The sequence below is a fragment of the Acomys russatus genome, chromosome 6 (assembly GCF_903995435.1).
Source record: "Acomys russatus chromosome 6, mAcoRus1.1, whole genome shotgun sequence".
Lineage (NCBI taxonomy): Eukaryota > Metazoa > Chordata > Mammalia > Rodentia > Muridae > Acomys > Acomys russatus.
The window spans coordinates 19,800,324-19,826,648 of record NC_067142.1 but is presented as its reverse complement, the minus strand read 5'-3'; the positions used below and the strand labels follow the sequence as shown (position 1 = coordinate 19,826,648).

The 26,325-nt window shown below is 50.8% G+C and overlaps 2 protein-coding genes across 2 annotated transcripts in view; one reads left to right on the top strand and one right to left on the bottom strand.

Moving 5' to 3' along the window:
• The first annotated feature begins 7,832 nt into the window (after positions 1–7,832).
• On the top strand, positions 7,833–14,785 carry Tmem37 (transmembrane protein 37). The gene is given in 3 exon segments (XM_051147268.1): positions 7,833–8,173; positions 13,957–14,475; positions 14,477–14,785. Coding segments are annotated over 3 exon segments (624 nt in total). The 5' UTR covers positions 7,833–8,152; the 3' UTR covers positions 14,561–14,785.
• Positions 14,786–18,051: 3,266 nt separating this feature from the next.
• The window catches only part of Sctr (secretin receptor), a 56,507-nt gene continuing 48,233 nt past the window's right edge, over positions 18,052–26,325 (bottom strand). Inside the window, exons 7-11 of the mRNA XM_051148194.1 lie at positions 26,168–26,237; positions 25,137–25,228; positions 24,044–24,170; positions 19,465–19,506; positions 18,052–18,231 (exon numbers count right to left, since the gene is read on the bottom strand). Of these exons, the coding sequence (XP_051004151.1) occupies positions 18,061–18,231; positions 19,465–19,506; positions 24,044–24,170; positions 25,137–25,228; positions 26,168–26,237 (502 nt within the window). The 3' untranslated portion in view covers positions 18,052–18,060. The remainder of the gene's footprint in view (positions 18,232–19,464; positions 19,507–24,043; positions 24,171–25,136; positions 25,229–26,167; positions 26,238–26,325) is intronic.

The following is a 26,325-nucleotide window of genomic DNA, read 5'->3' as shown; positions in this document are numbered from 1 at the left end:
GTGGTGAGTATGTACAAGGCACAATGTCCTGGGGTTGATACACACACACACACACACACACACACACACACACACACACACACCCCACACACACACACCCCAAACACACACATACCACACCGCACACACATCATACCAAAAACACACCACACACACATACACACACCACAAACACATAAAAACACACAATACACACCAAACGCAGACTTACACACACAGACACAACACACCACAGATATACACAATACACAGTACACACACGCCAAACACAGACTTACATTCACAGACACACACACCACATATATACACACCACACACAACACAGCACAAATACATTCACACAGCACAAACACACAAATGCACACACCACACACAAAACACAGGCTTACACACACACCACATGCATAGGCACATCCACCACACATATACAGAACACACACACACACACACACACACACACACACACACAAAGACAATAGAGAAGCAAGTTTGGGAGAAGGCAAGAAGGCCCCTACAGATGTCCAAGGACAGTCAATCACACGGTCAGTCCAAAGCCTCTAAGAGTAGGCAGAGCTCTGTCCAGGGTCTGATCAGACAGGTACATCTGGAGTCTTGAACATGAGGAACTGGGGCCCGGGGTGGGCAGATGGCCGAGGGAAAGGTCCCTCCAACCTCCAGGGTCTTGGGGAAAGGGTCATGAAGATGCTCCAGAGTGAAGGTGCAGCACAGGTACCCATGTTAGAGATGAGGGTCCTGCAGTGGGCAGAGGCTGGGCAGCTGCAAGGCCAGGGAGGAGAGGGCAAGAGAAAGAAAGAACATATGGGGCTAGATTGGTTGTCTTAGTTAGAGTCACTGTTACTGTGATAAACACCATGACCAAAAGCAACTTGGGAAGGAAAGGGTTTATTTCACTCACAATTCTGTATAACAGTTCATCATCAAAATCAGTGAGGGCAGAGAAGTGGGCCTGGAACCCAGAAGCAGCTGAGTCAGAGGCCATGGAGGGATGCTGCTTGCTCTCCTGAGCATGCTCAACCCTGCTTATGGTTCCCAGGACCAGCAGCTCAGGGGTAGCCCCAGCCGCAATGTGCTGAGCCCTCCCCCATCAAGCCCCAAATAGGAAAATGTCCTACAGACTTGTCTACAGCAGAGGCAGCAGAGGCCCAACCGAGGCTCCCCCCCCCCCCACCCATGACTCCGGCCTGTGTCAAGTTGACATAAAACTCGCCAGCACAGTTGGAGAGGCTGAGACCAGAATACAAGTGAAAGGGAGAAAATACTTCGAAGGATCATTCCTATAATTCAGGGTGTGTGTGTGTGTGTGTGTGTGTGTGTGTGTGTGTGTGTGTGTGTGTGTGTGTGTGTGTGCGCATGCGTGTGTTATGTGCAATCAGGAAACCCAGAGAACACCAGTTGTCTTCCTATATCACTCCCCGCCCCAACTTTTAAAAATTATTTTAAACTAAAATATAACTGAGTCATTTCCTCCTTTTCTTCCCTTCTAATCCCTCCCACCTACCCGCTCCCCAACTTGTTCCACTTGTGAATAGTGGCCTCTTTTCTCTGCATTGTTACATGTATACACCTCAACATATAGTGTCGCTCAGCTGTGTATGGCCTCAGGGCTGACTATCCAATTTGGTATTAAATAACCAATCGGGACTCTCATCCCTAGGAAGACCGTCGGCATTCCTTGGCTGCCTCTACTTGTCTGTAGATGGGGCCCCAGGAGACTTCTTTCTTCCTTCTCAGCATGTCTATTGGTGTTGTGTTTCTTCAGGTCTTATTTAGACAGCCATGTTGTTAACAGATAACGAGTGAAGCGTCCTTGTCATTTCTAGGAGACGCAGTCTCACACCAGGCCCTCTGGCTCTGTCCACAGCCCTGTCCATGTTGTTGCCTGAGCCTTGGATGTGGGAGTTACGTGGTAGGTGGCTGTACTGGGGGCTGGGCAACCCATCATCACTCGTTTTCTGCACTTTGGTTGTGGTTTTCTTTTCTCTGTTGTAAAGAGAAGCATCTTTGATGAGCAGTGAGAGCGACTCTCACCTGCTGGTAGTAAGCTTTTTTATGTAGCTGCTGAGGATCTGAACCCTGGTCCTCACTTCACACAGGCAAGCACTATTGCCCACCGAGCAGGCTCCCCAGCCTGGGAGAATTGGCCTGACTTTTTCTTCTCCCCCTTGCTGCTTACCTGAATGTGTTCCCTGGCCAGCACAGTGTTGCATACGTGGTAACTGAGTGATTGATCCACTTATTCAAGTAATGCTTATTGGGTAATCACTGAGTGCCTTGCTCTGTTACAGCCCAGCCAAGTGCTTGAGCACTCGGAGCTGTGAAAAGTCCTAATTGTCAATCCGAGACACTCAGAGGCCTGAGGCAGAAAGATCCATTGATGGAACTCATGAGCTCCAGACCAACCAGGGCAGCACAGGGAGATGTGATCTCTAAAGTATCATTTGTCTTGTGTGTGTGCGTTCATGTGACTGTGTATACAGAGGACCACCTCAGATCTTGCTCCTCAGGAGCTATCCAGTTTGTTGCTGTTGATGGTGGTGGTGATGTGTGTGTGTGTGTGTGTGTATGCGTGTGTGTGTATGGTGTGAATGTGTGTGTTAGGGTTGCACTCACGTGACAGTGTGGATGTGGATGTCAGAGGACTACTTCACAGAGGCTATTCTTTTCTTTTCTTTTCTTTTTTTGGTTTTTTGAGACAGGGTTTCTCTGTGTAGCCTTGGCTGTCCTGGACTTGCTTTGTAGACTAGGCTGGCCTCAAACTCACAGCGATCTGCCTGCCTCTGCCTCCCAAGTGCTGGGATTAAAGGTGTGTGCCACCATGCCCGGCTTCTTTTTAAAAATTATTTATTCATTTTCATGTGCATTGGTGTTTTGCCTGCATATATGTCTGTGTGAAGGTGTCAGATCCCCTGGAACTGGAGTTACAGATAGTTGTGGGTGCTGGGAATTGAACCTGGGGCCTCTGGAAGGGCAGTCAGTGCTCTTAACCTCTGACCCATCTCTTCAGCCTGGCCAGAAGAGGCTATTCTTCCCTTCAGCCTTCATATGGGTTCTGGGAATTGGACTCAGGCAGGCAGGCAGTCTTGCAAGTCAAGTAAATGCTTTATCCACTGAGCCATCTTGACAGCCACCACCCCCCATGCCCCCACCCTGCCCTCACCATGTGTGTCCTGGGTTTGGGGTTTTGGGGTTGTTTGGTTTGTTTGTTTGCTGTTTTATCTTGCACTGGCCTGGAGAGCTCTGCGTAGGCTAGGCTGACTGGCCACCAAGCCCCAGGATCTCTCAGTTCTTGGAATTATAAAACCTGAGGTCCTCATGCTCCCAAGGCAAACACCTTCCTGACTGAGGCGTCTCCCAGCCTTAATTAACTGTTCAAGTTGCAGGTCACCCACCTGCAAGGAGCCTGTTATCTGCCTTCTGAGAATAATGATTAGAGAAACAGCGGCCAACTTCCGTAGGCCTGATAATGAGGCTTCTCCCAGAGTTAATCCTTTCACACACAAGGCAGCCTGCAGTAGTCTGATGCTAAATTGATACCAGTATTTTTCTACTGCCTCCACCTTACAAGGAAAAGAAACTTTGGAATTACCGGTCTGCCTTTTTGGTTCAATCTTCTGTTTTCTTTAAGTCCCCTTTCCACCTACATGACCAACCTCCCTTGCTCAACTTAAGTGGAAGGCCTGTCCTCTCTTCTGAGATGGGTGTCCTGATTGGTGTACTTTTGTTCCTGGGCAGAGTTGACACTGTGAGGGGAGAGGGAGTGTGAGATGGAAGGGGGAAGGGAAGGGAGGGCCCTGTTGTAGGTGGGTCTTCTCTTTTCTCAGGGGGCCCCTGAGCCTGGAACTCAGCAGATGAGCAGTGTCTTGGATGGTCCTAGCTTTCTTTCCTTTCCTTTTCTTTTCCCTTCCTCTATTACATTTTACTTATTTTATGTGTTTGTTTGTACGTATGAGTGTGTGCATGCATGTGAGTTTGTGTGTTCACCTGGCACATGTGTACCCACATGCTTTAGCCAGATAACTTGTAGAGATCAGTTCTTTCCTTCCATCATGGGGGGGGGGGGCAGGAATCAAACTCAGGCCATAAGACTTGGCAGCCAATGTTTTAGCCTGATAAACCATCTCACTGGATCTCTCCCTTCCTCGCTCCCTCTCTCCCTCTCTCCCTTTCTTCCTTGCTATCTCCCTGTCTTTGTGTGGTATATGGGTTGGGGTGTGTGTGTGTGTGTGTGTGTGTGTGTGTGAGAGAGAGAGAGAGAGAGAGAGAGAGAGAGAGAGAGAGAGACAGAGACAGAGACAGAGACAGAGACAGAGACAGAGACAGAGAAACACAAACACAGAGACACAGAAACAGAGGTTGAGAGATATCTACACACACACACAAACACACACACACACACACACACACACACACACACACACGGCAGGGCAGGGCTTGGGGGGAGGGTAGGCACTTTGTAGTCCTTTGAGACATGGTCTTCCACTGTCCTGGAACTCACTGAGTAGGCTAGGCTGAAAGGGTGGGTTCCTGCCTTGCTGGTAGTGGGATGACAAGTGGGTCATAGTTTCTATGTGCTTTATGTAGGTTCTGGGTATTAAACTCATGTCCTTGTGCTTGCAAAGCAAGCATTTCTACCAACAGAACCATCTTTCCAGCCCTCTGATTCTTTGCATTTGTGGTGCTGGCAATGGAACCCAGGGGCTTGCACACATGTGTGTCCATGATAGGCAAGCCTGCTCCCATTGAGCTGCACTCCTTGCTCAGATTTGATGTCTTAAAGAAGAGCGGTGTTGGCAGAAGACATGTATATAAAGAAAGACCAGTCTATGTATGGGAGAGTGCTTATGGACTGACTAACAAAGTTAATGCCTATTGAATGACTAACCACTATCAGCTCACCTGGGGACTTAACTGTGTCTGGGTCTTATCAGTGGTGGGACAGGGGGCAAAGAGTGACCAGTTGATGAGTAGGAGGAGGGGATGGAGGCTCAACTTGTTAGACCACCTGGAGAAAAGGCTGAGAATGTCAAGGAATAGAGGTTTTGTGCGGTCTCAAAGCTCACCATGCACGTTCATGCTGTCTCTGGCTCTAATACCCGGGGCCCTGCCTGCCATCCCTGTCCGCCATGGACTCCATCAGAGGGACACTCCTGCTGTTACTGGAGTTATGAGGGTCACAGTCCCGGCCCTGGCAACTCTGACACAAGAGCAAATAAAAAGGTCCAGAGCCCCCCCCCCCACACACACACACATACACACAAGGCCAGCCTCAGGGACCTGAAGTGAAGTTCGGGTTTAAATAGAAATCAAGAGGTGTGCATATAAGCTTTCCTGGAAAGGTGTGATCCTGTCACTGACCCAGCATTGTCTCAGCTTTGGTCTTTCCTGTAGGGAGACCTAACAAGTTATCAGGTTTTTGTGAAACTTGTTGCCCAGAGAAAAATCTCTGCTCTCACCGAGGCCTTAGCTTTTCCTTCCCTAATGTGGGTTTTCTTGGGAAATTCCAATTCCTTGGGGTCCATGTCTGACAGCCAAAGGGAGAGAGGTACAATGGTTTGCCCGCTATCCCCTCAACTTTTTTGAGACAGGGCCTCACTACATAGCCCAGGCTAGCCTGGAATTCACTATGTGAATCTCAGCAGCAGTCAGCCTGCCTCTGCTTAAAGGCACGTGCCACTTCAAGGCACAGAGCTGTCTCTTTGGAATCTTTTTGCTTCTGCTATGCCACGTGCTGAGGGAGTGTTGTGGGTGCCTCATGCCAAGGGTGCCAGATCTTGGCACAAGTCCCACCCAGACTCCAGGCCCTTGTTCCAAGTTCTTTTTGGGAACTGGACAGACACTTCCTCATTTCTGCTTCTTAGACCTTCTTGCTGACAAGGCGTGCCACTCTAAATTCAACTGATTCAAGACTTTTCTATTCTTCTAAACAACAGCTAAAAGGCACCCTACCCACAGATGTGCACAGCCCATCTAGCAATCCCAGAAGGCACGCAGTGGGTACAGATTATGAAACCCAGGCAACTCCTTTTTTGTTTTTTGTTTTTTTCATTTTGAGACAAGGCCTCATGTGACTCAGGCTGGCCTTACACTTACCACATAGCCAAGAATGACGGAGCTTCTGATCCCCCTGCCTCCCCCTCTCACGTGCTGTGATTGCAAGTATCTCTACCATCACCCCTCATCTACGTGGCACTGGAGATGGAAGCCAGAGCTTCGGGCATGTTAGGCAAGCCCTAACCCTAACCCTTGAACAACAGCTTCTGCAGTAGCTCCTTCTGGAAGCGGAAAAGAGGTGCTCAGGGTTCGCTGGCTTGACTATATTCAAAGCTGCTTGAAGGGACAGCCAACCCTCCCCGCCCCCCTCCACCAGGTTAGGGGTGGGGCTAGGTCCTCTCTCTGTGCTCTTTCCACTGGAGAGATGAATGTCTACCTTCTAGAATCCTGGACTGAGGGGAAACAGGTGGTGCTAACGGAGAGAAGGCCAGTTGGCTGGACTTGGCCAACTGCTCTTGGCCTCAGCTCAGGCCTCTAGCCCAGAGCTGGCAGCACCAGTGTTGCTAACTGCAGGTCTCATCCTGGCGTCTGTGTGTGCCAGCCAGCGTCTCTCTGGAGGAGCTCAGAAGGGGAAGGCAAAAGAAGGCGAGGAAGGACCTCCACAGCCCATCTGCCTGCCCCAGGACTGCCTCTGACCGTGATGGAACCAGATGGACGTGGACGCAGACGATGCTTGTGCGGTGGTTATGCCCTCCTGGTTCTCCCTATGCCCATAGGAAAAACAGAGAGAGCTGCCTGCTAGCCAGAACAAGCTAGATGATTTTTTAAAATTTATTATTATTTTAGTATGTTTCTTTTTTAAAAACATATACATTTTTATTATTACACATGAATAAAATAAACTACATACAGCAGGAAGAACCAAGAGACAATCATGAGTTATATAAATGTTGCAGTCATAGTGCTTTGGCTATTTGTATTTGTCAAACTTGAAGTAAGCATCTTTCCTATCTTGTTGGGTCTAAATTTCTGAATGAAAATCAGTATCTTTAAAGCTATCTAATTTATCCCTTAGTCAGCACCTTGTTTTCCTTTGATCGGGACCCCTCCCACTCCCTTCCCTGCACTGGAGGAAGACAGTAGTAGTGCTAGCTGAAATTCTTGCCCTCAGACTGGATCTTCCATCTTTTGGGGGGGGGGGGTGAGAGTATTTTAGTATCACCACCACTCCTCCCCCTCCCGCTTGTCCCCTCCCCCGCCCCTCATTTTGCTTATGCTGCTGAGAAAGGAACTCAGAGCCTTGTGCATGCTAGACCAAGCTCTTTGTCACACACACACACACACACACACACACACACACACACACACACACACACACACTCCTTCCTGGTGTCACCCTCCCCTTCCCCTTCTCTTCCCCCACTCCTCCTTCCCATCGCTCTCCCTCCTCCTCTCGCTGTGATTACAGGGTCTCACTGTGTATCCCAGGCTGCTCTGGAACGCGCCATGTTACCCAGACTGGCCTCTAACTCAGAACAATGCCTCTGCATCAGTCCTTCAAATGCTGGGATTACAGGAATCTGCCACCACATCTGGCCTAATATTTGCTGGCAGTCCCAGAGCAGATCAGGAGACAAGGATGCTGTCACATCCTCCATGAAGGGTAAACTAAGGCAAGTGATAGCTCCAGAAGGTTCTGGCTCACTCACACGTCACAAAAGCCTTGCAAGAGCCCAGCCAATCAAACATTGTCTCATTTATTAACCAAGGCTCAGCATTTAAATAGCAGTCCAAAGTCACACAGCCGGTGTAGAAGCCAGAATCCTGGCGGGATCTGCCACCTTTTGCACCCAGGTGCACCTTCCGGACACTCGGACCTTCAAGCTTGGACCGGAACCAAATCTCCGGGCCCTCGAGGAATCTGCCCCCAGGCGAAGATCACAAGCTGGGTCACCCGGTACCCCGTCTCTGGGACCCAAGGCGCTGAGTCAGCGTAACCCGAGCAGCCTAGTGACCGCGAAGCCCCCGCCTCCCTGCTTGCGCCACGCCCCTCGGGGCGAGAGAAGGCCAGCCCCTCGGCCAAGCTCTGCCAGAGTGCGACAGCTAGGCCAGGCGACAGCGCGGCCGCGCAGGGCGCAGCATGACGGCCATCGGTGTGCAGGTAGCCCGAGGGACCCGCGGGGCACAGAGCCGGGGTTTAGCCAGCCATGGGAGAGAACTGGGAATCCTCAGTCACTGAAGCCTTGGGTCAGGGTGACAACTCCTTAAGGTGCCCAGGTCTTGCTGGGAACCTCCTTGGATGGTTCCTCTGAGAGAGATCCTGAGATACCTGCTCCCCCAATGCAGCTCGCTCTGAGCGGTCTTCTCGGCCTCTGATCGCCCCCCACCCCCAGAGCACCAGAGGCCACCAAACTTTTTTGCAGGGTCATCAGTGAATGGCCGGTCGTTTAGGCTTTTCTCAGGGGTCGTTGGGAATTTTTTTTAAACTGGGCGTCTAGAGTTCCCAAACCTCCCCCATGGCAGACAGACAGAATGGACTTGCAAAATACCAGGCTTGGTTTATGTAAGGGAGGATGTTGCTCACGAAGCCAGAACTTTCTGGGAGTCCAGTCTGCAAAGATCATCATCTTCCTCCAAAACGCGTTTGGGGAGGTATATGGAACTGAGGTGGGACTATGCTCACTGAGGTCCGGGAACCCCCAGGAAAAAGGCTCCCGGGGGTAGGAGCGGCAGCTTTCCCTAAGATCTGGCTTCTTTTTGGAGCAACGCTGAGTGTTTGTGTTGGCCGAGAATCTCCGCATTCCTGCCCCCTTCAAAGGGCGGTCGGGAAGTGTCCGCTACCCTGCGGGCCAGCTTCCTGCTCACCCAGGCATCCCGGTGGTTGGCTGTCCTCCAGGCTGTCCACTGTCCAGTCTTATCCTGACAAGTACAGAGGTCAGTTGACTCAGCCTTCAGGTGCTCAGGCCTGATGACACTGATAATGTTAGGTAGTGTTTCACCCATTAGTGGTCATTATTGTCATCATTATCAATACTGCTTGAGACAGATAGGGTCATGCTTTGTTGTTCAGGATGCTCTCAGGCTGCTGGGGTCAATACCCTCCTTCCTCAGCCTCCGGAGTAACTGGCACTATAGGAATAGGCCACCCCTACAGCTCTACCCATTTTACAGAGATATAACTGAGGCTCAAAAGTAATCTGTCCACAGTGGGTAGGTAGCCAAGTGACAGGATGTAGACAAATTCAGGTCTCCCCACCTCTGAATCTCACTCACAGCTTGGGTGATGCCCCCCCCCAAAAAAGCGGTGAACAAGCCACCCCCTAACTCTTTTAACCAGAACTCAGCTGCAGGGTCTCTCATCCCGTGACTTCTTTTTCTTTGTTCCTGGGCATATTCCAGACCACTTCCAAGGAGGAGCTTTGGGAGGAAGGCCCAAAAAGAAAGGAGCATGAGCCCAGATGTGAGAGCACCCCGTGGGAGGAGTTAGGCTAAGAAGTGCAAAAGCCATAGGCAGGAGCCCCTTGAGAGGAGAGAGGGAGGACGATGGGGGAAGAAGGGGAAGAAGAAGGGAGGAGGTAGGGTGGGGGGGGAGGTGTTGGGGGGTAGGGGGGGGGGTGGGAGGGACCAGGAGAGGAACTGGGAGGATATGGGGAAGAGCAAAGAGACAAGGAAAAGAAATGACAGAGGAGGAGGAGGGTGGGAAGAAAGAGGAGAAGAGAGGAGGAGAGGTGGAGGGGGAGAGGCAGTAAGAGGAGGAAGATGGGAGGAGAGAGAGGAAGGAGAAGAGGAAAGGGAAGCAAAGGAGGGAAGCAGAGAGGAGAGGGTGAGGGAGGGGAGCGCACAGGCATATTTGCCCCAGGCTCTGCTGTGCGTGGAAGTCAAGAGGATGCACTACTCAGAACTGTCAGTGCAGGATGCAGGCACACCAGTCCCTGCTCTGAGGGGAACTTGGCGAATGACTTCATCCCCATAGCAACCTTAGGAGTTAGGTACTACTATCACCCTTCAGTGGAGAGCTAAAAAGCAAGACTTGTTAGCACAGGCCTTTATTCTAGCTCCTTGGGAGGCTGGGGCAAGAAGGTCTCAGTCAATGCCAGCCTGGTGGCCTGACCCCAGGCCTAGGCAGAGTCCTCATTGAAGTGTAGTGGATACAGGAATGTGAGGAACGAGTGGGTCCAGTATGCATTCTTGGGGTACTGTTGGTCCTGGGGAGTGGCCTTGGGGTTGGCCTCAGCAGCCCAGTGGAGTTGAGGCAGCAGGTGGGAACCATTCAGGGTCCCAGGTTGAAGGAAGGCATGAGCTGTGTTAGGGGAGCAAGTCAAGGCCCTAAGGCACAGAGATGAGGCTGCCTGGTAGGGGCAGGGCTGGCTGCTCACTTCCCCTTTGCCAGCCCGTCCACTGAGCTCCTGGCACTCAGATGTGCAACACGTGCGCGCACATGCGCGCGCACACACACACACAGACACACACACACAGACACACAGACACACACACACAGACACACACACACAGACACACACACACAGACACACACACACAGAGACACACACACACAGACACACACACACACAGACACGCACACACAGACACACACACACAGACACACACACAGATACACACACACACAGACACACACACACACACACACACACACACACACACACACACACAGACACACACACACAGACACACACACACAGAGACACACACACACAGACACACACACACACAGACACGCACACACAGACACACACACACAGACACACACACAGATACACACACACACACAGACACGCGCGCGCTCCAGGAGAGGATGGCAGCCCCTGAGTCACTGGAAGTTGGTGGAGGTGCCAGCAGTACAGAGTGACGTGCACAGTGGCTCAAGAAGACTGAATCCCACATGATTGATCATTGCTGGTGACAGTGACCACTCTCAAGAATCGAGAGCCACCTGTGGGCCACACGTTTTATATGGGGGTGCTAGAGAGATGGGACACCCTCGAAGTGCCCTTTCTCCTCAGGCTCTGTATACCTTGGTTTTTGAGATAGGGCCTCTCACTGGCCTAGAGCTCAACTGAGCTGACAGACCAGAGATTCCTAGTGACTTGCCCTTAATAATGAGATTATTGGCACCAGTAAATCAGATTGATTTTTTTTTTAAATATGAGTTTTAGGGATGGAATTCAGGTCTTTGAGCTTGCAAGGCAGGAATTTTACTGACTACCCTGTTGATGTTGGGGTCTCTCCCTGGTCTGGAATTCACCAAGTAGGCAAGACTGGCTGGCCAGTGTGCTCTCTCCTTACCCCCAATGTCTCCCCCTCCCCAGGGCTGCAATTATGAATGTGCACTAACATTCCCAGTTATTCCCCCCTCCCACCTCCCGCCACCCCCCCGCCATGGGTTCCGGGTATTGAACTCAGGTCCTCATCCTTGCAAGCACGTTTCAGAACGAGCAATCTTCCATCCTACACAGCTTTATCAACCTGAGCCCTTTAATCCTTGTAGTTTTACGTGTGGTCAGTGAGTTTAAATGAAGCCTGCTTCAAGTCAAGGGAAGGAAAGGTGACACCAGATCTCTCTGTCACCTCTGTCTGATCCCTGTGTGCCCTCACAGAGCCTGGAGATTAAAGTCCAGTCTGGGCCTGGGACGGGCGGGGCTGAGGAAGGGACTGGATGTGCCTGTTCTCCAGACAGTGTGAGGCCCAGGGTCAAAAGGTGTCTGAGCTGGCCTGTGTGTCTTGTGACTTGTTCTGTGCACCCACGGCTGTCCTATCCTGGGACTGTATTAGTCTCTAGGGATTCCATAACCTTGCCAGGGGCTTTCCTGCAGGGCTTGCCAGCCTCACTAGGCAGATGAGAAAACAAGTGCACAGACTGGGGATGTGGCTCTCACGCGAGGAAGTGCTTGCTTAGCGTGTGCGAAGCCCTGGGTTTAAACCCTAGCACCAAATGTACAAATGTGGCTGTGCTCCCCTGTCATCCCCGGAGGGAGGACGGTTAAGAGTTCAACATCATCCTTGGCTATATAGTGAATCAAGGCCAAATTCGAATGTGTAAAACTCCAGCTCAAAATAAAGGGAGAAAAGGGATGGGGGGGAAGAGAGAGACAGAGACACAGAGAGACAGAGAGACAGATGAGAGAGAAGAGGAAAAGAGAGAGAGAGAGACGGGGAAAGGAGAGGAGAGGAGAGGAGAGGAGAGAGGAGAGAGAGAAGGAGGCCAAAGTTTGATGGCAGGGTGTCTTCATCCACTTTATTGTTTGAGACAGTGTCTCCCTGGATCTGAAGCTCTCTGATTAATCTAGACTGGCTGGTCTTTGAGCTCTAGAGATCCACCCATCTATACCCCTTAACTCCACCCAGCCCTAGAGTTACAAACACGCATCACTACCACACCCAACTTTTTATGTGGGTGCTGGAGACTTGAACTCAGGTCCCCATGCTTGCACAGCAGGCCTTTGTTGACTCACTCATCTCTCCAGGCCTAGCTGACAGCTGCATAAGAGTTCTCCCTACAGTCTCCCAGGAGCCAGGCTCAGTGTGGCATCCCCTTGGGGACCTGTGGCCCACACTTGCCTCTGGCAGTCTATTCACAGCTGGCATGGGTGCTCCCCACGGTCCCCCTTCCCTCTCACTCCCTTCGTTTCCCAGCATCCACCATTCTATGTGAGTTATCGGCTTTTCTTACCTCCCACCTGGTGGTGTGACCCACTTCTGTCAATCCTATAAAGTGAGTCATTTAACTTAGGACTGAGCAGGAGGCTCACTCTATAAGGAATTTCAGGTGGAAGGCTCAAGGGGCGAACTTGACAGGCTCCCCCATGTTCTCCCTCAAGTACCTGCCAAGCGCACAGGCCTAACACCTACAGGTCCTGGGGATAAGGCAGTGCCTTGACACATGGCCTTGCCCTCCTAGGGAGACACAGTGTCCACGCACGACAGTCAGTAGCACATTACTCCACATACAGTCTGAATGGAGCAGAGAGCATAACTGGGCCCCTGAGGGAGACCAGCAGTAGAGGACCCACTGGGCCAGCAGGGTGAGGAAAGCCTCTCTGAGGAGAATGAGAACAGCTGAGGTGGTGTCACTATTGGGGCTGAGAGAGCTACCCAGGAGGTCTGAAAGAGGGGTTTCCCTGGTGTGGAACTATGTCAATCAGTATGAGAGTGTGTGTGTGTGTGTGTGTGTAGAAACCAGAGGCCAACCTTAACTGTTGTTATTTAGGCTCTCTCTCTCTCTCTCTCTCTCTCTCTCTCTCTCTCTCTCTCTCTCTCTCTCTCTCTCTGTGTGTGTGTGTGTGTGTGTGTGTGTGTGTGTCTCTCCTTCTCTTTCTCTTTCTCTCTCTCTCTCTTTCTCTCTCTCTCCCTCTCTGTCTCCCTCTCTCCCTCCCTCCCTTCCCTCCCTCCCTCTCCCCTCCCCCTCCTGCCCTCTCCCTCTCCCTCTCCTCTCTCTCTCTCCCTCCCCCCTCTCCTCTTCCCCCCAAGGTCTCCCACTGGTCTGGAGCTCACCAAGTAGGTTAGGCTGGATGGCCAGTGAGCCTGCAGGGACCTGTCTATCTCTGCCTCCTCAGTGCTGGGATTACATGCCCTCAACATCAAGCCTGTCTTCTTAAAATGTGTGCTTTACCAAAGAGACTAGCTCTCCAGCTCCCATGTGGGCTTTTCAGTCAGGACAAAGATCCTGAGAAGAAGAACAGGGAGGGGTGAGTTTGGAATTGGTAAACACCTGGCCAGGCTCCAGTAGAAGAGGGAAGACAGAGAGAAAAAAGAAAGCCCCCGCCCTGGTAATGGTGGGTCTAATGGGAAACTGAGGATGATCAGTTTAATGTTTTCCTTGTTATCAGAGCAGACAATGGGGTTGGACAAAGTGGGAAATGCATGCTGGGAGTTTTCCCTGGTGTTAGGGACGCTTGCCAACTCACTGCTTCCCATGGTGTCTTCCAGGCCCAGAAGCTATTGGGCCCTAAGAGGCCCCACTGGCCTTTCTTTGAGACCTTCATCCGGACCCTCATCATCATGTGCGCTGCCCTGGCTGTGGTCCTTTCTTCCGTCTCCATCTGCGATGGCCACTGGCTCCTAATGGAGGACCGTCTCTTTGGGCTGTGGTCCTTCTGCACCATGAGTAACCACAGTGGACCACAATGTCTGAGAGACCTGAGCCAGGCCCATGTGCCCGGGATGGCTGTGGGCATGGGCCTAGCACGCACTGTGGCTGCCATGGCTGTGGTGGCCGCCATCTTTGGCTTGGAGTTGCTCATTGTGTCCCAGGTGTGTGAGGACGTTCGCTCCCGGCGTAAGTGGGCCATCGGTTCCTACCTCCTCCTGGTCGCCTTCCTCCTCTCCTCTGGGTGTCTCCTCATCTTTGTGATCCTTCTCAAGAGTCAGATCACCGTCATGGGCTTCACCCTGATGTTTTGGTGTGAGTTCACCGCCTCTTTCCTCTTCTTCCTCAACGCCACCAGCGGGCCTTCACATCAACAGCCTCACTCAGCCCGGGGACCCTCCAGGGGGGACTCTGGCTTCTGTAAGATGGAACTCTCTGACATAGGACCTCTGGCTACGATTGAGTGGCACAGCCAACGACCTTGAAGCTGCCTCTTAGGCACTTAGCTCTAGAAATGGCCCTGGGGAGTCTCTCCAGCCAGAGGCCAGCACTGTGGCTCAGTACCATAGCACAGCAAGCCGGATAGGTTAGCCAAGCTATTATGATGTCAATTCTAAAATAAGAAGAATATCCTAAAATGTCTTCCTTGGGTGTTTTCTTGCCTGGACTGGCATAGAGTTTGAAAGAATCCAGCGGTCAGTCCCAGGCTGGCTGCCCAGCTAAGTGGGGTCATGGGTTGGGTTGCACTGGGATGTGGGCTGGAGGGGTCCTGTGTGTGTGTGTGTGTGTGTGTGTGTGTGTGTACATGTCTTCACATGTATATCGGCTCATGTGTGTGTAGTATACATGCGAGTATGTCATATGGAGGTCTGAGGTTGATTTCTGGACTCATCCTCAAGTACTCTCTTATCCATTAAGGCAGGGTCTCTCAATCAAACCCAGATCATTAAGGCAGGGACTCTCAATCAAACCCAGAGCTTACCTGAATGGCTAGTCTCATGAGCTAGCTCCCTCTGCAATGCCCTCCTATCTCTGCCTCCTAGAGCTGGAATTACAGGTGAGTCACCACACCTACCCTACATTTATATGAGTTCTAGGGATCCAAACCCTGGTCATCTTGCTTTGCACTGCAAGTGCTTTAACCGCTGAGCCATCTCCCAGCCCAGCGTTTGGGACTCCTGAGGTTTCTAAGAACAGCTCAGTTCTCCCCCGAAGGAACCAGTCAGTGCCTAGTACCTTCTCCTGTTAGCTCAAGGGGACTTTGCATACATTTCCCTGGCTTTAGCAGGATTCCCCCACAAAGCCTGTGAACAGTTGCTTTTTAATCTATTGACTTAAAGTCCTGCCCTGTCCCTTTCATGGGCCCACAGCTCTGGAACACCTCAGTTTCTAGAAGCTATCTGCCCTCTCTCTGACCTTAGATTGAAGTCTAACATGTTCTTCTCTGAGGCCAGATTAGACTCAGGGCTGTTTGTGAGACTGCCACTTGTATGGGTCAGGTGGCCTCAGAGTCCATTTCTGATCCTGAACACATTTCAAAGAGCGCATGCTTGCACTGCTGAACTCCACAGCAGGCGAGGGGACAAACAGATGTTGAGTAATAATTAACAGCTTGCAGGGGATAGGTAGAGGTGAAAGGGTCAAGAACCAGTGGAGATTTCCATACTCACTGGAAGAACTGCGTTCTCTCTCTCTCTCTCTCTCTCTCTCTGTGTGTGTGTGTGTGTGTGTGTGTGTGTGTGTGTGTGTGTGTGTGTGTTTTTGTGGCTTGTGTGCACATGTATGCATGTGTATGCAGGTACATTGTGTACAGGTGCATGTGTGAGCAGGTACATGTGTGTTCAGGTTCATGTGTGAGCAGGTGTATTGTGCGAAGATGCATGCATGTGCAGGTACACGTGCAAGCAGGTGCATGCGTGTGCAGGTGCATGTGTTCACACCAGTGTATGGAGACCAGAAGCCAACCTTGGCTGTGTTGTTTTTCAAATACGTTCCACTTTTTTTTTTTTTAATTTTTGTGTGCAGATGTGGCCCTGCACACATTATGGGGCACAGGCGGAGTTTAGATGTCAGCACTCTCTATTGGTCTTCACCTTCCATCTTGTTTGAGACAGGGGCTTCTCGTTTTCAGCTGCACATGCCAGGCTAGCCAGCCTGTGAGCATCCAAAGATTTCCTGTCTCTCATTTCCCCCGCTATGAGCACAGGGATAGCAGATGTGATCACAACTGCATCCAGCGTTATGTGGGTGCTGGGAACCCCCCAACTCAAGTGGTCAGGTTAGCAAAGCAATGTTTTACCCACTGAAGCATCTGCGTTGCCCCATTTTGTTTTTCGAGACGGTCTGTCTCTGATCTAGAGTCTTCCATGTGGCCAGTGAGCTCCAGAGACCTCTGGATCCCCACTTCACCAAAGCTGGGGTTACACGCACACACCACCATGCCCAGGGATTTTTCACATTAGTTTTGCAGACTCAGGTCCTGTGCTTGCAAGGAATTGATCAACCAACTGAGCTAGCTCCTCAAGTCCCAGATCTGAATTTTTGCAAGTTCTGTTGTCCCATTTCTGGGATTTTTTTTTGACCACCTAGAAACAGGTGAAATGTTTTCTTTTATATTCTATAAGATCCCTTTCTCCCCAGCCACTGAATGGATTTTTGAACTTTGTCATGATGTTGTCATAAGGGTCTCTTTCCTGTGCTAGGCCTATATACCTGTGGTAGTTTTATTTTTTTTTTTTTCTGGTGCTGGAGATCAAACACACCTGAGGAATTTGTGTGGGCTGTCTGGTTTTACCAAAATCAGAGTTCACCCACCATTTGGTCTGGGTCTCAGCTAGGGAAGGGGTCCTGCAGCAGCCTGCAGGATGCAAACAGGAGGCCACGGCCCCATTTCTGCTTGGGTTTCCCTGTTAGCTCTTATCTTGGAAGAAGATTCAAACATTTGTCCTCTTTCATCCCCTTAATGGAGTCAGAGTGCAAGCTCTCAGGCACAGAGGGGACAGAGTTATGGAAGCTTAAAGTGCATGGAGATGGCCCTTTGTCCTTCCCTGCTGGAGAGCTGGGATGTCACCACCTGCCTTGACGCCCAGATATCTAAGGTATGAGGCTGTGAACTAGGCCTCGTCCCACAGAGATGCCACTCTGCCAGAGTGCTTGCCTACTCTGTGCATGACTGAGTCTGATTCCTAGGACCACCTGAACCAGGTGTGGCGGTGCACACCTGTAATCCTAGCACTTGGGAAGTGAAGGCAGGAGGAACACAAGTTTGAGGCCATCTTCAGCTACCTAGAAAAGAGCAGATTGCCTTGGGCTACGGGAGACACTGGCGAGTAGTTTGGCCAAGTCTTGGGCCTTCGAGAAGCTGTTTCCCACCCATTAGGACAGAGCCCAGCTTACCTGCAGAGCCCCCTTACTATATCAGGGATAGTGAAGGGTGGCAGGGGGGTCAGATGTCCTGTGACTTCATCAGCTTAATTTAGCTGTTGCCCTGAAGGCTTGGTGAGAGGTATAGGACAGTTGGGACGAAGTGGGGGACAGACCAGATCTGTGAGGCCAAGGGTCTTAATTCCTCATATGTTCTGAGCTTCTAAGCATGTCCTTAAAAGTGAGCTGAGATTTGGAGGCAGGGAGGAGTTGAGAAGTGATCTAGATCATACCGCTTCCCAGGCGACAAAGGAGTGACACACAGACTAAGGTTTTTCCGGATGTCACTTTATTCCCCTGCCTCTTCTGGAGCCGCTAAACTGTTCTTTGAAGAATCAGAATGACCAGATCACAGGCCTGCTTCCTGCTCAGGGATGACCCAGTCTTCTCTTGCTTAGCTCTGAGGAAACTCAGACGTGGGGGGCAGGACTGTTCAGCCACTCCGCACAAAATGGCTAGATAGATGACCGTCCTACGGGATAGCCAATCCTTTATCCACTGACGGCAGCCTAGCTGCAGCCTCAGAGGACACTGGCCCTGGGTGTGCTCCGGCTGTGCTCTGAGGTGCTAGCCTTGGTGCTGTGGCTGGGGCCACTAGTGGCGTTGCTGAAAGAGTTGCTGAGGGCCACGGGGCGCAGCGGGAACTCTTGGAGGTGCCACTGGCGCCATTTTTTCTGAATTTCCAGCTGCACCTGCCCAAGACAGGCCATCAGCTGCCACAATTGCTTGGAAGGGAAGGCCAGGCCTGTGCCCAGAACGCCTCCTGTCCTCCTGCTGTGGCCCCTTGCCTAAGGGCCTCTGAATGAGCATTTCCTGCCCCCATCTAGAAGGTACTAAAGACCCCTCCACCCTGAGCACTTGTAGCTGCCATCTTTAATTATGTAAATTATTTTTTACTTTTTTTCTGAAAGAAAGGAGGGAGAGAAGAGAGAGAGAGAGAGAGAGAGAGAGAGAGAGAGAGAGAGAGAGAGAGAGAGGAGAGAGAGAGGTGGGGGAGAGGGAGGAGAGAGAACACATGTGTGCTGTGGCATTCTTGTGAAGGGCAGAGCGCTCCTTCCACTACCTCTGTTCTGAGGATTGAAGGCAGCTGGTCAGACTTGACAGGCACCTCTTTGACCTGTTGAGTCATCCCGCCTGACCTGGACCTGCCATCTTTTAACCCCGTGTCCCTCCGAAAAGGCATGAGATCTGCTCCACAAATTGCAGAACCAAATGTCCAAACCTGTAGATGCTTCTTCCCACTAAAAACCTCCCACCCCAGCTCAGAGCCCATCCGGGTCTGAGGATTTTTCTCTGCAGACATTTCCTTTGTGGTCCCCAGTCCAAACACTCGAACCAACCTCTGAATTCAGGTTTGATGTTTGATTTTTTTGGGGAAAGGTCAGAGGTCACTCCCATTCAAGCATGTGAACCAGACGGGCTGGCCAGTAGCCACAGAGACACTTGGCTTGTGTGCACCGACTTACTTAGCCGTGGCCAATGACCCGTGCTTCGTATCCTGAAACCCATGTCTTGGTGCGCGGCCGGGACAGTGCTGAGTGACTCGCGTCACCCATTGGAAGCCTCAGCTCCAGGTGGGAAGTGACCCAGGTCCCCCACAGAGCAAGCAGCAGAGCTGCCAGGAGCTTGGGTTCTGGGGCAGGGTTGGGGGGTTGGGGGGCTCCTCTGGGTTTGCTAAACTTGCCCATGGATAAGAAACAGCCAGAGAGCTTGGGTAAAGATCACTTTACCGGCCCCAACCCAGACCCGTCTATACCTGCTGGCTCTAACTTGGGGACATTGCCTGGGATGTGATTTAACATAACCCTCCAGGTGACTCTGCCAAGCAAAGCCTGAGCAGCCCAAGCACCCTGCCCATCCCCCTCCCGCTGCTGTCTGCAGGGGAGCTTCCGTACCACAAGCCATGTCTCCTCCAAGACACTCACCTCACCATTGAGGAAGCAGTAAAGGACAGCAACCACCAGCCCCTGCCAGAAGGAAGCATGTTAGGTCTTGTTAGCTCATCTGCCCCACCTGCCCTGCTGGAGACACACACACACACACACACACACACACACACACACACACACAGCTCATAAGTTCCACCTGCCCTGCTGGAGTCACACACACGTGTGTGTGTGTGTGTGTGTGCGCACAGTAAGCCTTGGGGAATTCCCTACTTTGGGGCCCACAGTACCCTGATGCACCTGCCTTGTTGACCACAAACCAGGAATCATTTTCTGCTTTTGACCCCAAGGGCTGGCACCCTTGTATCAGTGGCGATAAGGGAAGAACTTGACTTTGACCCTGACTAAAGGGACGAATCGGATCCCCTGAAAGGTAAAGAAGGCCAGCTAGGATTAGCAGAGACCCCTGACCTATGCCCCCCACCCCATCCCACTGTGAGGAGATCCCGGGCTCACAAGAAAGAGGACCATCCTCCTGAGGAACAGATGTGTGGTAAGAGCAAAAAGTATGTGCAAAATGCAGGCCTGTTAGCAATCGGCTGCAGCTCTATGGTCCAGGCTTCATGGCTCCTGACTCGTAGAGGTCCAGTCTATCTGGACCTTCTGTAATGCCTGCAGAGCCATGAGTGGCGTGTGATGGTTGATGCTGTCAACTTGACAGAGGCTAGAAGCACCTAGGAGGAAAGTCTCTGAGCACGCCTCTGAGGGGTTTTCTAGATCGAGGTGGGAGGACCTGTCCCGGATGCGGGTGCGGATGCGGGTGCGGGTGCGGATGCGGACGCGGGCGGCACTGTTCCATCCAATGGAGAGTGTGTGAACTGCACACCAGCATGCATCGCTCTTACATCCTGATGGCCATACAGGTACAATGCCACCAACTGCCTCAGGTCCTGCTGCCAAGAGTTCTCCACCATCATGAACCATACCCTAGAACTCTGAGGTAAGATAACCACCCCCTTATTCCTTCTATTGCTCTTATTGGGGTGTTTTATCAGCAACAGGACAGCAACTGATCCAAGGAGAACCTGCCCCCCTCTTCCCTTAGAGCCCTCCTCACCATCCTGCTTTCCTCACAGGCCTGACCTCCATCTCCCCTGATAAACTCCCTCCTCCAGAGGCTTTCATAGACAGCTTAAAACTTCAGCTGGCCTGGCCCTTCTTTCCTAGTTCCACGAGGGACTACCTTTAGCTACTTGTGGCATTGAAGGACCTCAAAGGTCAGTGAACGTACCCCTCTGTAGTGGGCTTAATAAGTACAAGTGCTTAGGAACATTGGCTGTGTGTGTGTGTGTGTGTGTGTGTGTGTGTGTGTGTGTGTGTATGTACAGACATGTGTGTGTAAGTGTGTGTATGTGCTTTTTGATGAAGGCCTACAGTCAACAAATCAGCACCAGTCATCATCCTCCATTGGGTCTCCACGTGCTTTTGTGAGACAGGATTTCTCATTGAACTTAGGTCTCTCTGAATGGGCTGGACAGGCTGGCTAATGAGCTTCAGGGATCCCTGTCTCTGTCCCCGCAGTACTTGGGTCACTGGCACCCCCACTCCAGTTGTTTACATGGGTACCAAGGATCCTAACTCAGGTCCTTGTGCTTGTGCAGTGAGCACTGTACCCACTGAGCCATCTCCTCAGGCTGTTTTTGAAGGGGACAGACCTTGAACCCGTGGCCTCAGACATGCTAAGGACATGCTTTACCACTGAGATACAAAGCCAGGGCAATACTGATGAGTTTTTGCTGTTATTGTAGGTGTATATGCCTTTTCTTGAAGATGTATTTTTATTTATGTGCAGTTATGTGTATGTGTGTATGCTACAAGTGTTCAGGTGCCTGTGGAGCCCAGAAGAGAGCATCAGATTCCTGGGACTGTTGTGAGCACTTGATAGGGTGCTGAGAATCAAACTCAGGTCTTTGTAAAAAGCAGCAAGAACTCTTAACCACTAAGCCATCTCTCCATATATATTATTTTAGATACAGGATCTTACTGCATTGTCTAGGATGGTTGGAAGATGTAGGTTCGTTCTTTTATCCTCTTCACTTTGGTATGTGGAAGAAACTCCTCTATATTTATATATAAATATACATACATATATGTGAATACATATATATTCCATTTGTCTGTCTATATATACAAGAACACACACTTTTGCAGGAGACAGAATCTCATTAAACACCTCACAAGCCCCTGGCTGGCTTGGAACTTGCAGTGTAGCCCAGGCTAGCCAAGAGCATAGAGCTGACTTCCTGCCTCTGCCTCCCAAGAGCTGGGGATTGCACGTGTGGTCCAGAAAGCCCAGCTATTTATATGTTCTTAATGATCTTTTCATCCATGGAAGTTTGGAAACCGTTCTTGATTTTTTTGTTGTTTTAAATTCTTGTCTTCCCAGTTTGGGGGACAGGAAATCCCTATCTATATAGAAAGGCAGCTCTGGAGCCCCCCAAACTCTCTGAGTGCCCACTATCCACTTTGGTGGTTAAGCCGAGTCCTTCCAATGTCCTGTCCCAGAAATAGCGAATCCATTGTTACATATGCGACAGGACCAGGTGCTAGCAGGGGCGCTGGTCAGGCAAGCTTCTCAGAGGAGGGGACAAAGTACAGCCTGGGGTTGGGTTACAAATAGGAGACAGATCAAGGTCTGACTCACTGTGTCCCCAGTGAAGCATCTTCCTCAGAACCCGGAGCAATGGCAGTAGCCCAGCTCAGTCTACCCAGAGCAGAACCCGAGGGAGAGTGGAGCCTCTGCTAGAGTCTCGCTTCCTGTGGGAATACTAGCAAGGAACACATAGTGAGGAAAATGTCCCCAATCTCTCTAGCATGATCAGAAGGCTTCTTTGGGCAATGAGCTTTCATTGGTGTATTGGGATGTGTGTGTGTGTGTGTGTGTCTGTGTTTGTGTGTCCATGTACGTGTGGGAAAACATGCATGCACAGGTTGTACTGGGCATGAACCCGGGTCTCAAGCATTCAGGGCCAATGCTCTACTGGGGCATGCTCTACCACATGCCAGATCTACTGGGTCTCATTTAATGGATACTGTGAGTTCTTGAAATAAGCTGTTCTTGCTTTGGCTTCTAGAAAGCTCCAAACCCAGACTGACCTCAAACTTGCTATGTAGTGGAGGCTGACCTTGACTCCTACCTCTTCCTCCCAAGTGCTTGGATTACACCACACCGGTTTGTATTCTTTTTCCCCTCACTGATAAGTCATCTACATATTTTTTTCTCCATCTGTTGTTTCTGAAAGTGACTTCGTGTTATTTTTGGAAGGAATTGGCTACAAGCGAATAAATAAAGTAACAATGTGAGGCTTGAGATTCCAGCTAAGATTTCTTCTTACCCATCTTGCTGTTGTTGCCTTAACTTCACGGGGCTTTTGGTGACTTAGAGATAGTTAACCCTCCCCACCTCCTGTCAAATGATTCTGGTGAAAACCCCAATAGCCCAGGGCATGAGAAGATGGCTCAGTAGATAGTGCTTGCTTTGCAAGCACCAGGCCCAGAGTTCCATCCCAGAACCCATCTGAAAAATTTAGGGTGTGGTAGGGAGACAGAGATTGGCATGTCTCTGGGGCTGGCTGGACAGCCAGCTAGCATGGTCTAGTTCTGGTAAGTCCTAGGCTACAGAGAGATCCTGTCTAAAATAACAAAAAACAAAACAGAATGAAAACAAGGTGGATAACACCTGAAGAATATTGAATATTGTCCCCTGGCACACTTATTTGCGTTCTCTCTCTCTCTCTCTCTCTCTCTCTCTCTCTCTCTCTCTCTCTCTCTCTCTCTCTCTCTCTCTCTCTCTCCAGGATAATTTTGCCACCCACTCTTATTTCCTGCTCCTTAGGGGTAACTAGAGTCCAGCCTGAACACTTTTAACTGACTTTAAACAACATGCTGATGCTGCGAATTTCCAGTTTCTCAGCTGTAGGCATTTCCTCTGGACTCCCCAGGAAGCAAAGGAGGGTTCATCTGCCAGCCTGTGGCTTTAGGCAGTGTGTGCCTCGTTATGGTTGTGAATGTGCTGCCTGCTATGCTTGTGTAACGCCTTGCACTGTCATGCTGGGGTGATTTTGCTTTTCTTTCTCCCAGGAGTCAGCCTCCCCCATTTCCAATATGTTTTTACTATTGGAGACTCAAGGTCATTTGGCATCTTAAGGCCCTCCCCGTGACCCTTGGGTCAGCACTGTATGGATGAGACTGACTTTCAGGCTTGCTGTCTCTGCAGCCTCATTTCTCTCTAAGAAAATTGAAAGCCGTGTCTGTGCGCATGCGTGCATTTGTGTGTGTGTGTGTGTGTGCAGATGAGTGCATGTACATAGATGTGACATTTTGACATCTTGTTGGCTAGCCTGAGAGTGAGCTTCAGAGATCCCTTTATCTCTGCCTGACACCTCATCATCACCTTATCATCGCTGGGACAATGGGCGTGCAGCACCACATACAGGCTTTCTGTGGGACCTGGGGATTGAACTCAGGTTCCCACGCTCACAAGGCCACTACTTTACACACCGAGCCATTACTCTAGTCCCGAGGAGTCCCCTTTTAAGTCACAGTCCCCAAAACTTACCTGGAAGGAGCCCAGGGCTAATTCAAAAAACAGCTGGACCTCCATGGCGTCCTCTGGGGAGAAGGCGAAGACAATGTAGTGGATGCCGAAGAGGGGGATCAGCAGGAGGGTGGACTTGGCCAGGCGCCTGGGGACACAGGGACATGCTGCCACTCCTGATCGGCCTCAGCCCCCCCCCCCAAAGGGCTTAACTCATCTAGGGCCTGATCGCTTTAAGTTTGGCAGCAATGTCTCCAGATACTTTTTCAATTTGAGGGGGATTGCTTGTCTCTCTGGACCTACCTGTCTATGCACCTGTGTATGTACCTAGCCATCATCTATCTGCATCTGTCATCTATTTGTGCACCTGCCAGCTATTTATCTATCGTTTACCAATCGTCTTTGTCCCTGTTTATCTATCATCTATCAATCATTTGTGTATCTAGCACCTATCTGTCATCTTTGAATGATTGTATCTATATCTATCACCTATCCAATTAATTACCTATATGTCTATGAGTCTATACAATAGCCTCCCTGTCCACCCACTTATCTATGGTCTACGCTGTTTCGCAGTGCTGGCCTCTGAACCCTGGCCCCCGCTCACGCTAGGCGCTAGGCAAATATTCTGTTATAGAGCAATCTCTCTATCATGTTCTCATTTACTTTGAAAAATCCCACGTGCTCATCGCGTGTAAGACCCACACTCACCAGACTCACGGCCAGGCCTCAGTGCCTCTGGCCGCCCATCCCTACTGCTGACATGTACATAAAACTGTACTGGCGTATAAAGCAGACGCTGTGCTAGAAAGCAACGCCATACCCTTCCCTGCCCACTCCATCTCAACACCTCCTCTCCACCTCCTCCCCGTCGCAGCCTTGCAATGGTCGGATCTCTGCTTGTGGGTTTCCTGTCCTGGTTTCATAGTTTTCTCTCTCCGCAGTGTCTGAGGTTTCACACTCAGGCGTATTTCCACCCGTCCACCCACCCTAGTTACACCATAGGTATGCCTTCGGCCTGACTCTGTACTTAGCACTACTGAGGTAAACAGCAGGCACTCAGTAGACGCTTGCTGACTGCCCGAGCGAGCCAAGGTCTCTGCCTTGCACTTACCTATAATGGCTTGTTTCATTTCCTCTTGTTTCCTGGGTTCTAAGCTTTCTCATCAGGATTCTTAGGATGTTAATAAAAAAGATGAAATTGATCTGCAAAACAAGACAGGGGTCAGGCTGAAGGCATCTTGCCTCCTAAGTCCTCTGTCCTGGCTCAGTTCCCTAGAGCTGGGGACAGGAAAGACACCACAACCAGCATGGCAAATCATAGCTGTTCATCCCTACACCCAGAGTCCCAGAGACACACAGAAATCTAGAGACCATGCTGGAAGCAACACCCGCTGCATCCAGGCTCCGTGGCCCATCGGCCTGCACCATTGCCAGCCAGATCGTTCACTCTTGGGCTCAGAATCCCCTGCGAATCTTGGCAGATGCAGGGTTGACTGAGCCGTGGAGTCCACTTTAAATTTTTATTTTATTATCATATTTGTGTTTGTACACACACACACACACACACACACACACACACACACCCATGTAGGTCAAAGTCTAACTCTCTTTATTCACTTTTCTCTCTCTCACTGTGGGTTCTGGTGATGGAACTCAAGTGGGCAGGTTTCCGTTAGCAAGTGCTTTTTCTCACAGAGCCGTTGTGCCAGCCCACACTGTCCTCTCTGATACAGCGTACCATGACACAGCTCAGACAAGCCTCACACTCTAAATCCTCCTGCCTCAGTCTCCTCAGTGACAAAATGACCTCACCGTGCTTGGCTTTCTGTTTGTTTTGTTGGTGGTGGGTTTGGAATTTGGGGAAGGCAGTATTTTTGGAGGGGCTTTGTTCATTTATCTGAATCTGTGAGCTAGGTCCCAGTGAGAGATTCTGTCTCAAAAAATAAGATTAACAACTCCTAACAAGCCTTACCCACTTCCTCCTGCCACTCCTTAGGGGCCAACCTCTGCCCACTTGGCAGCCTCTGCGGTTTCTGCACCCCTGGCACTTGCTAGGAACTCAAGTTCCATGATCTCCAACCATCAGGGTTAGGGTTCAGTGTTGCCCTACTTGTCCTAGCTCAGGACAGGATGGCCACTCACCAGGATGGACAGAATCACAGGCCCTCGAATGACCCACCAGATGGAAGTGTTGGCGTTGATGTCCCAGCATCTATGAAAGAGAGTATTAGACATCACCACTATGAGTGGGGGACTAGACTGACTGTCAGGTCCCTAGTGCAGCCCTTGGAAGGAAAACT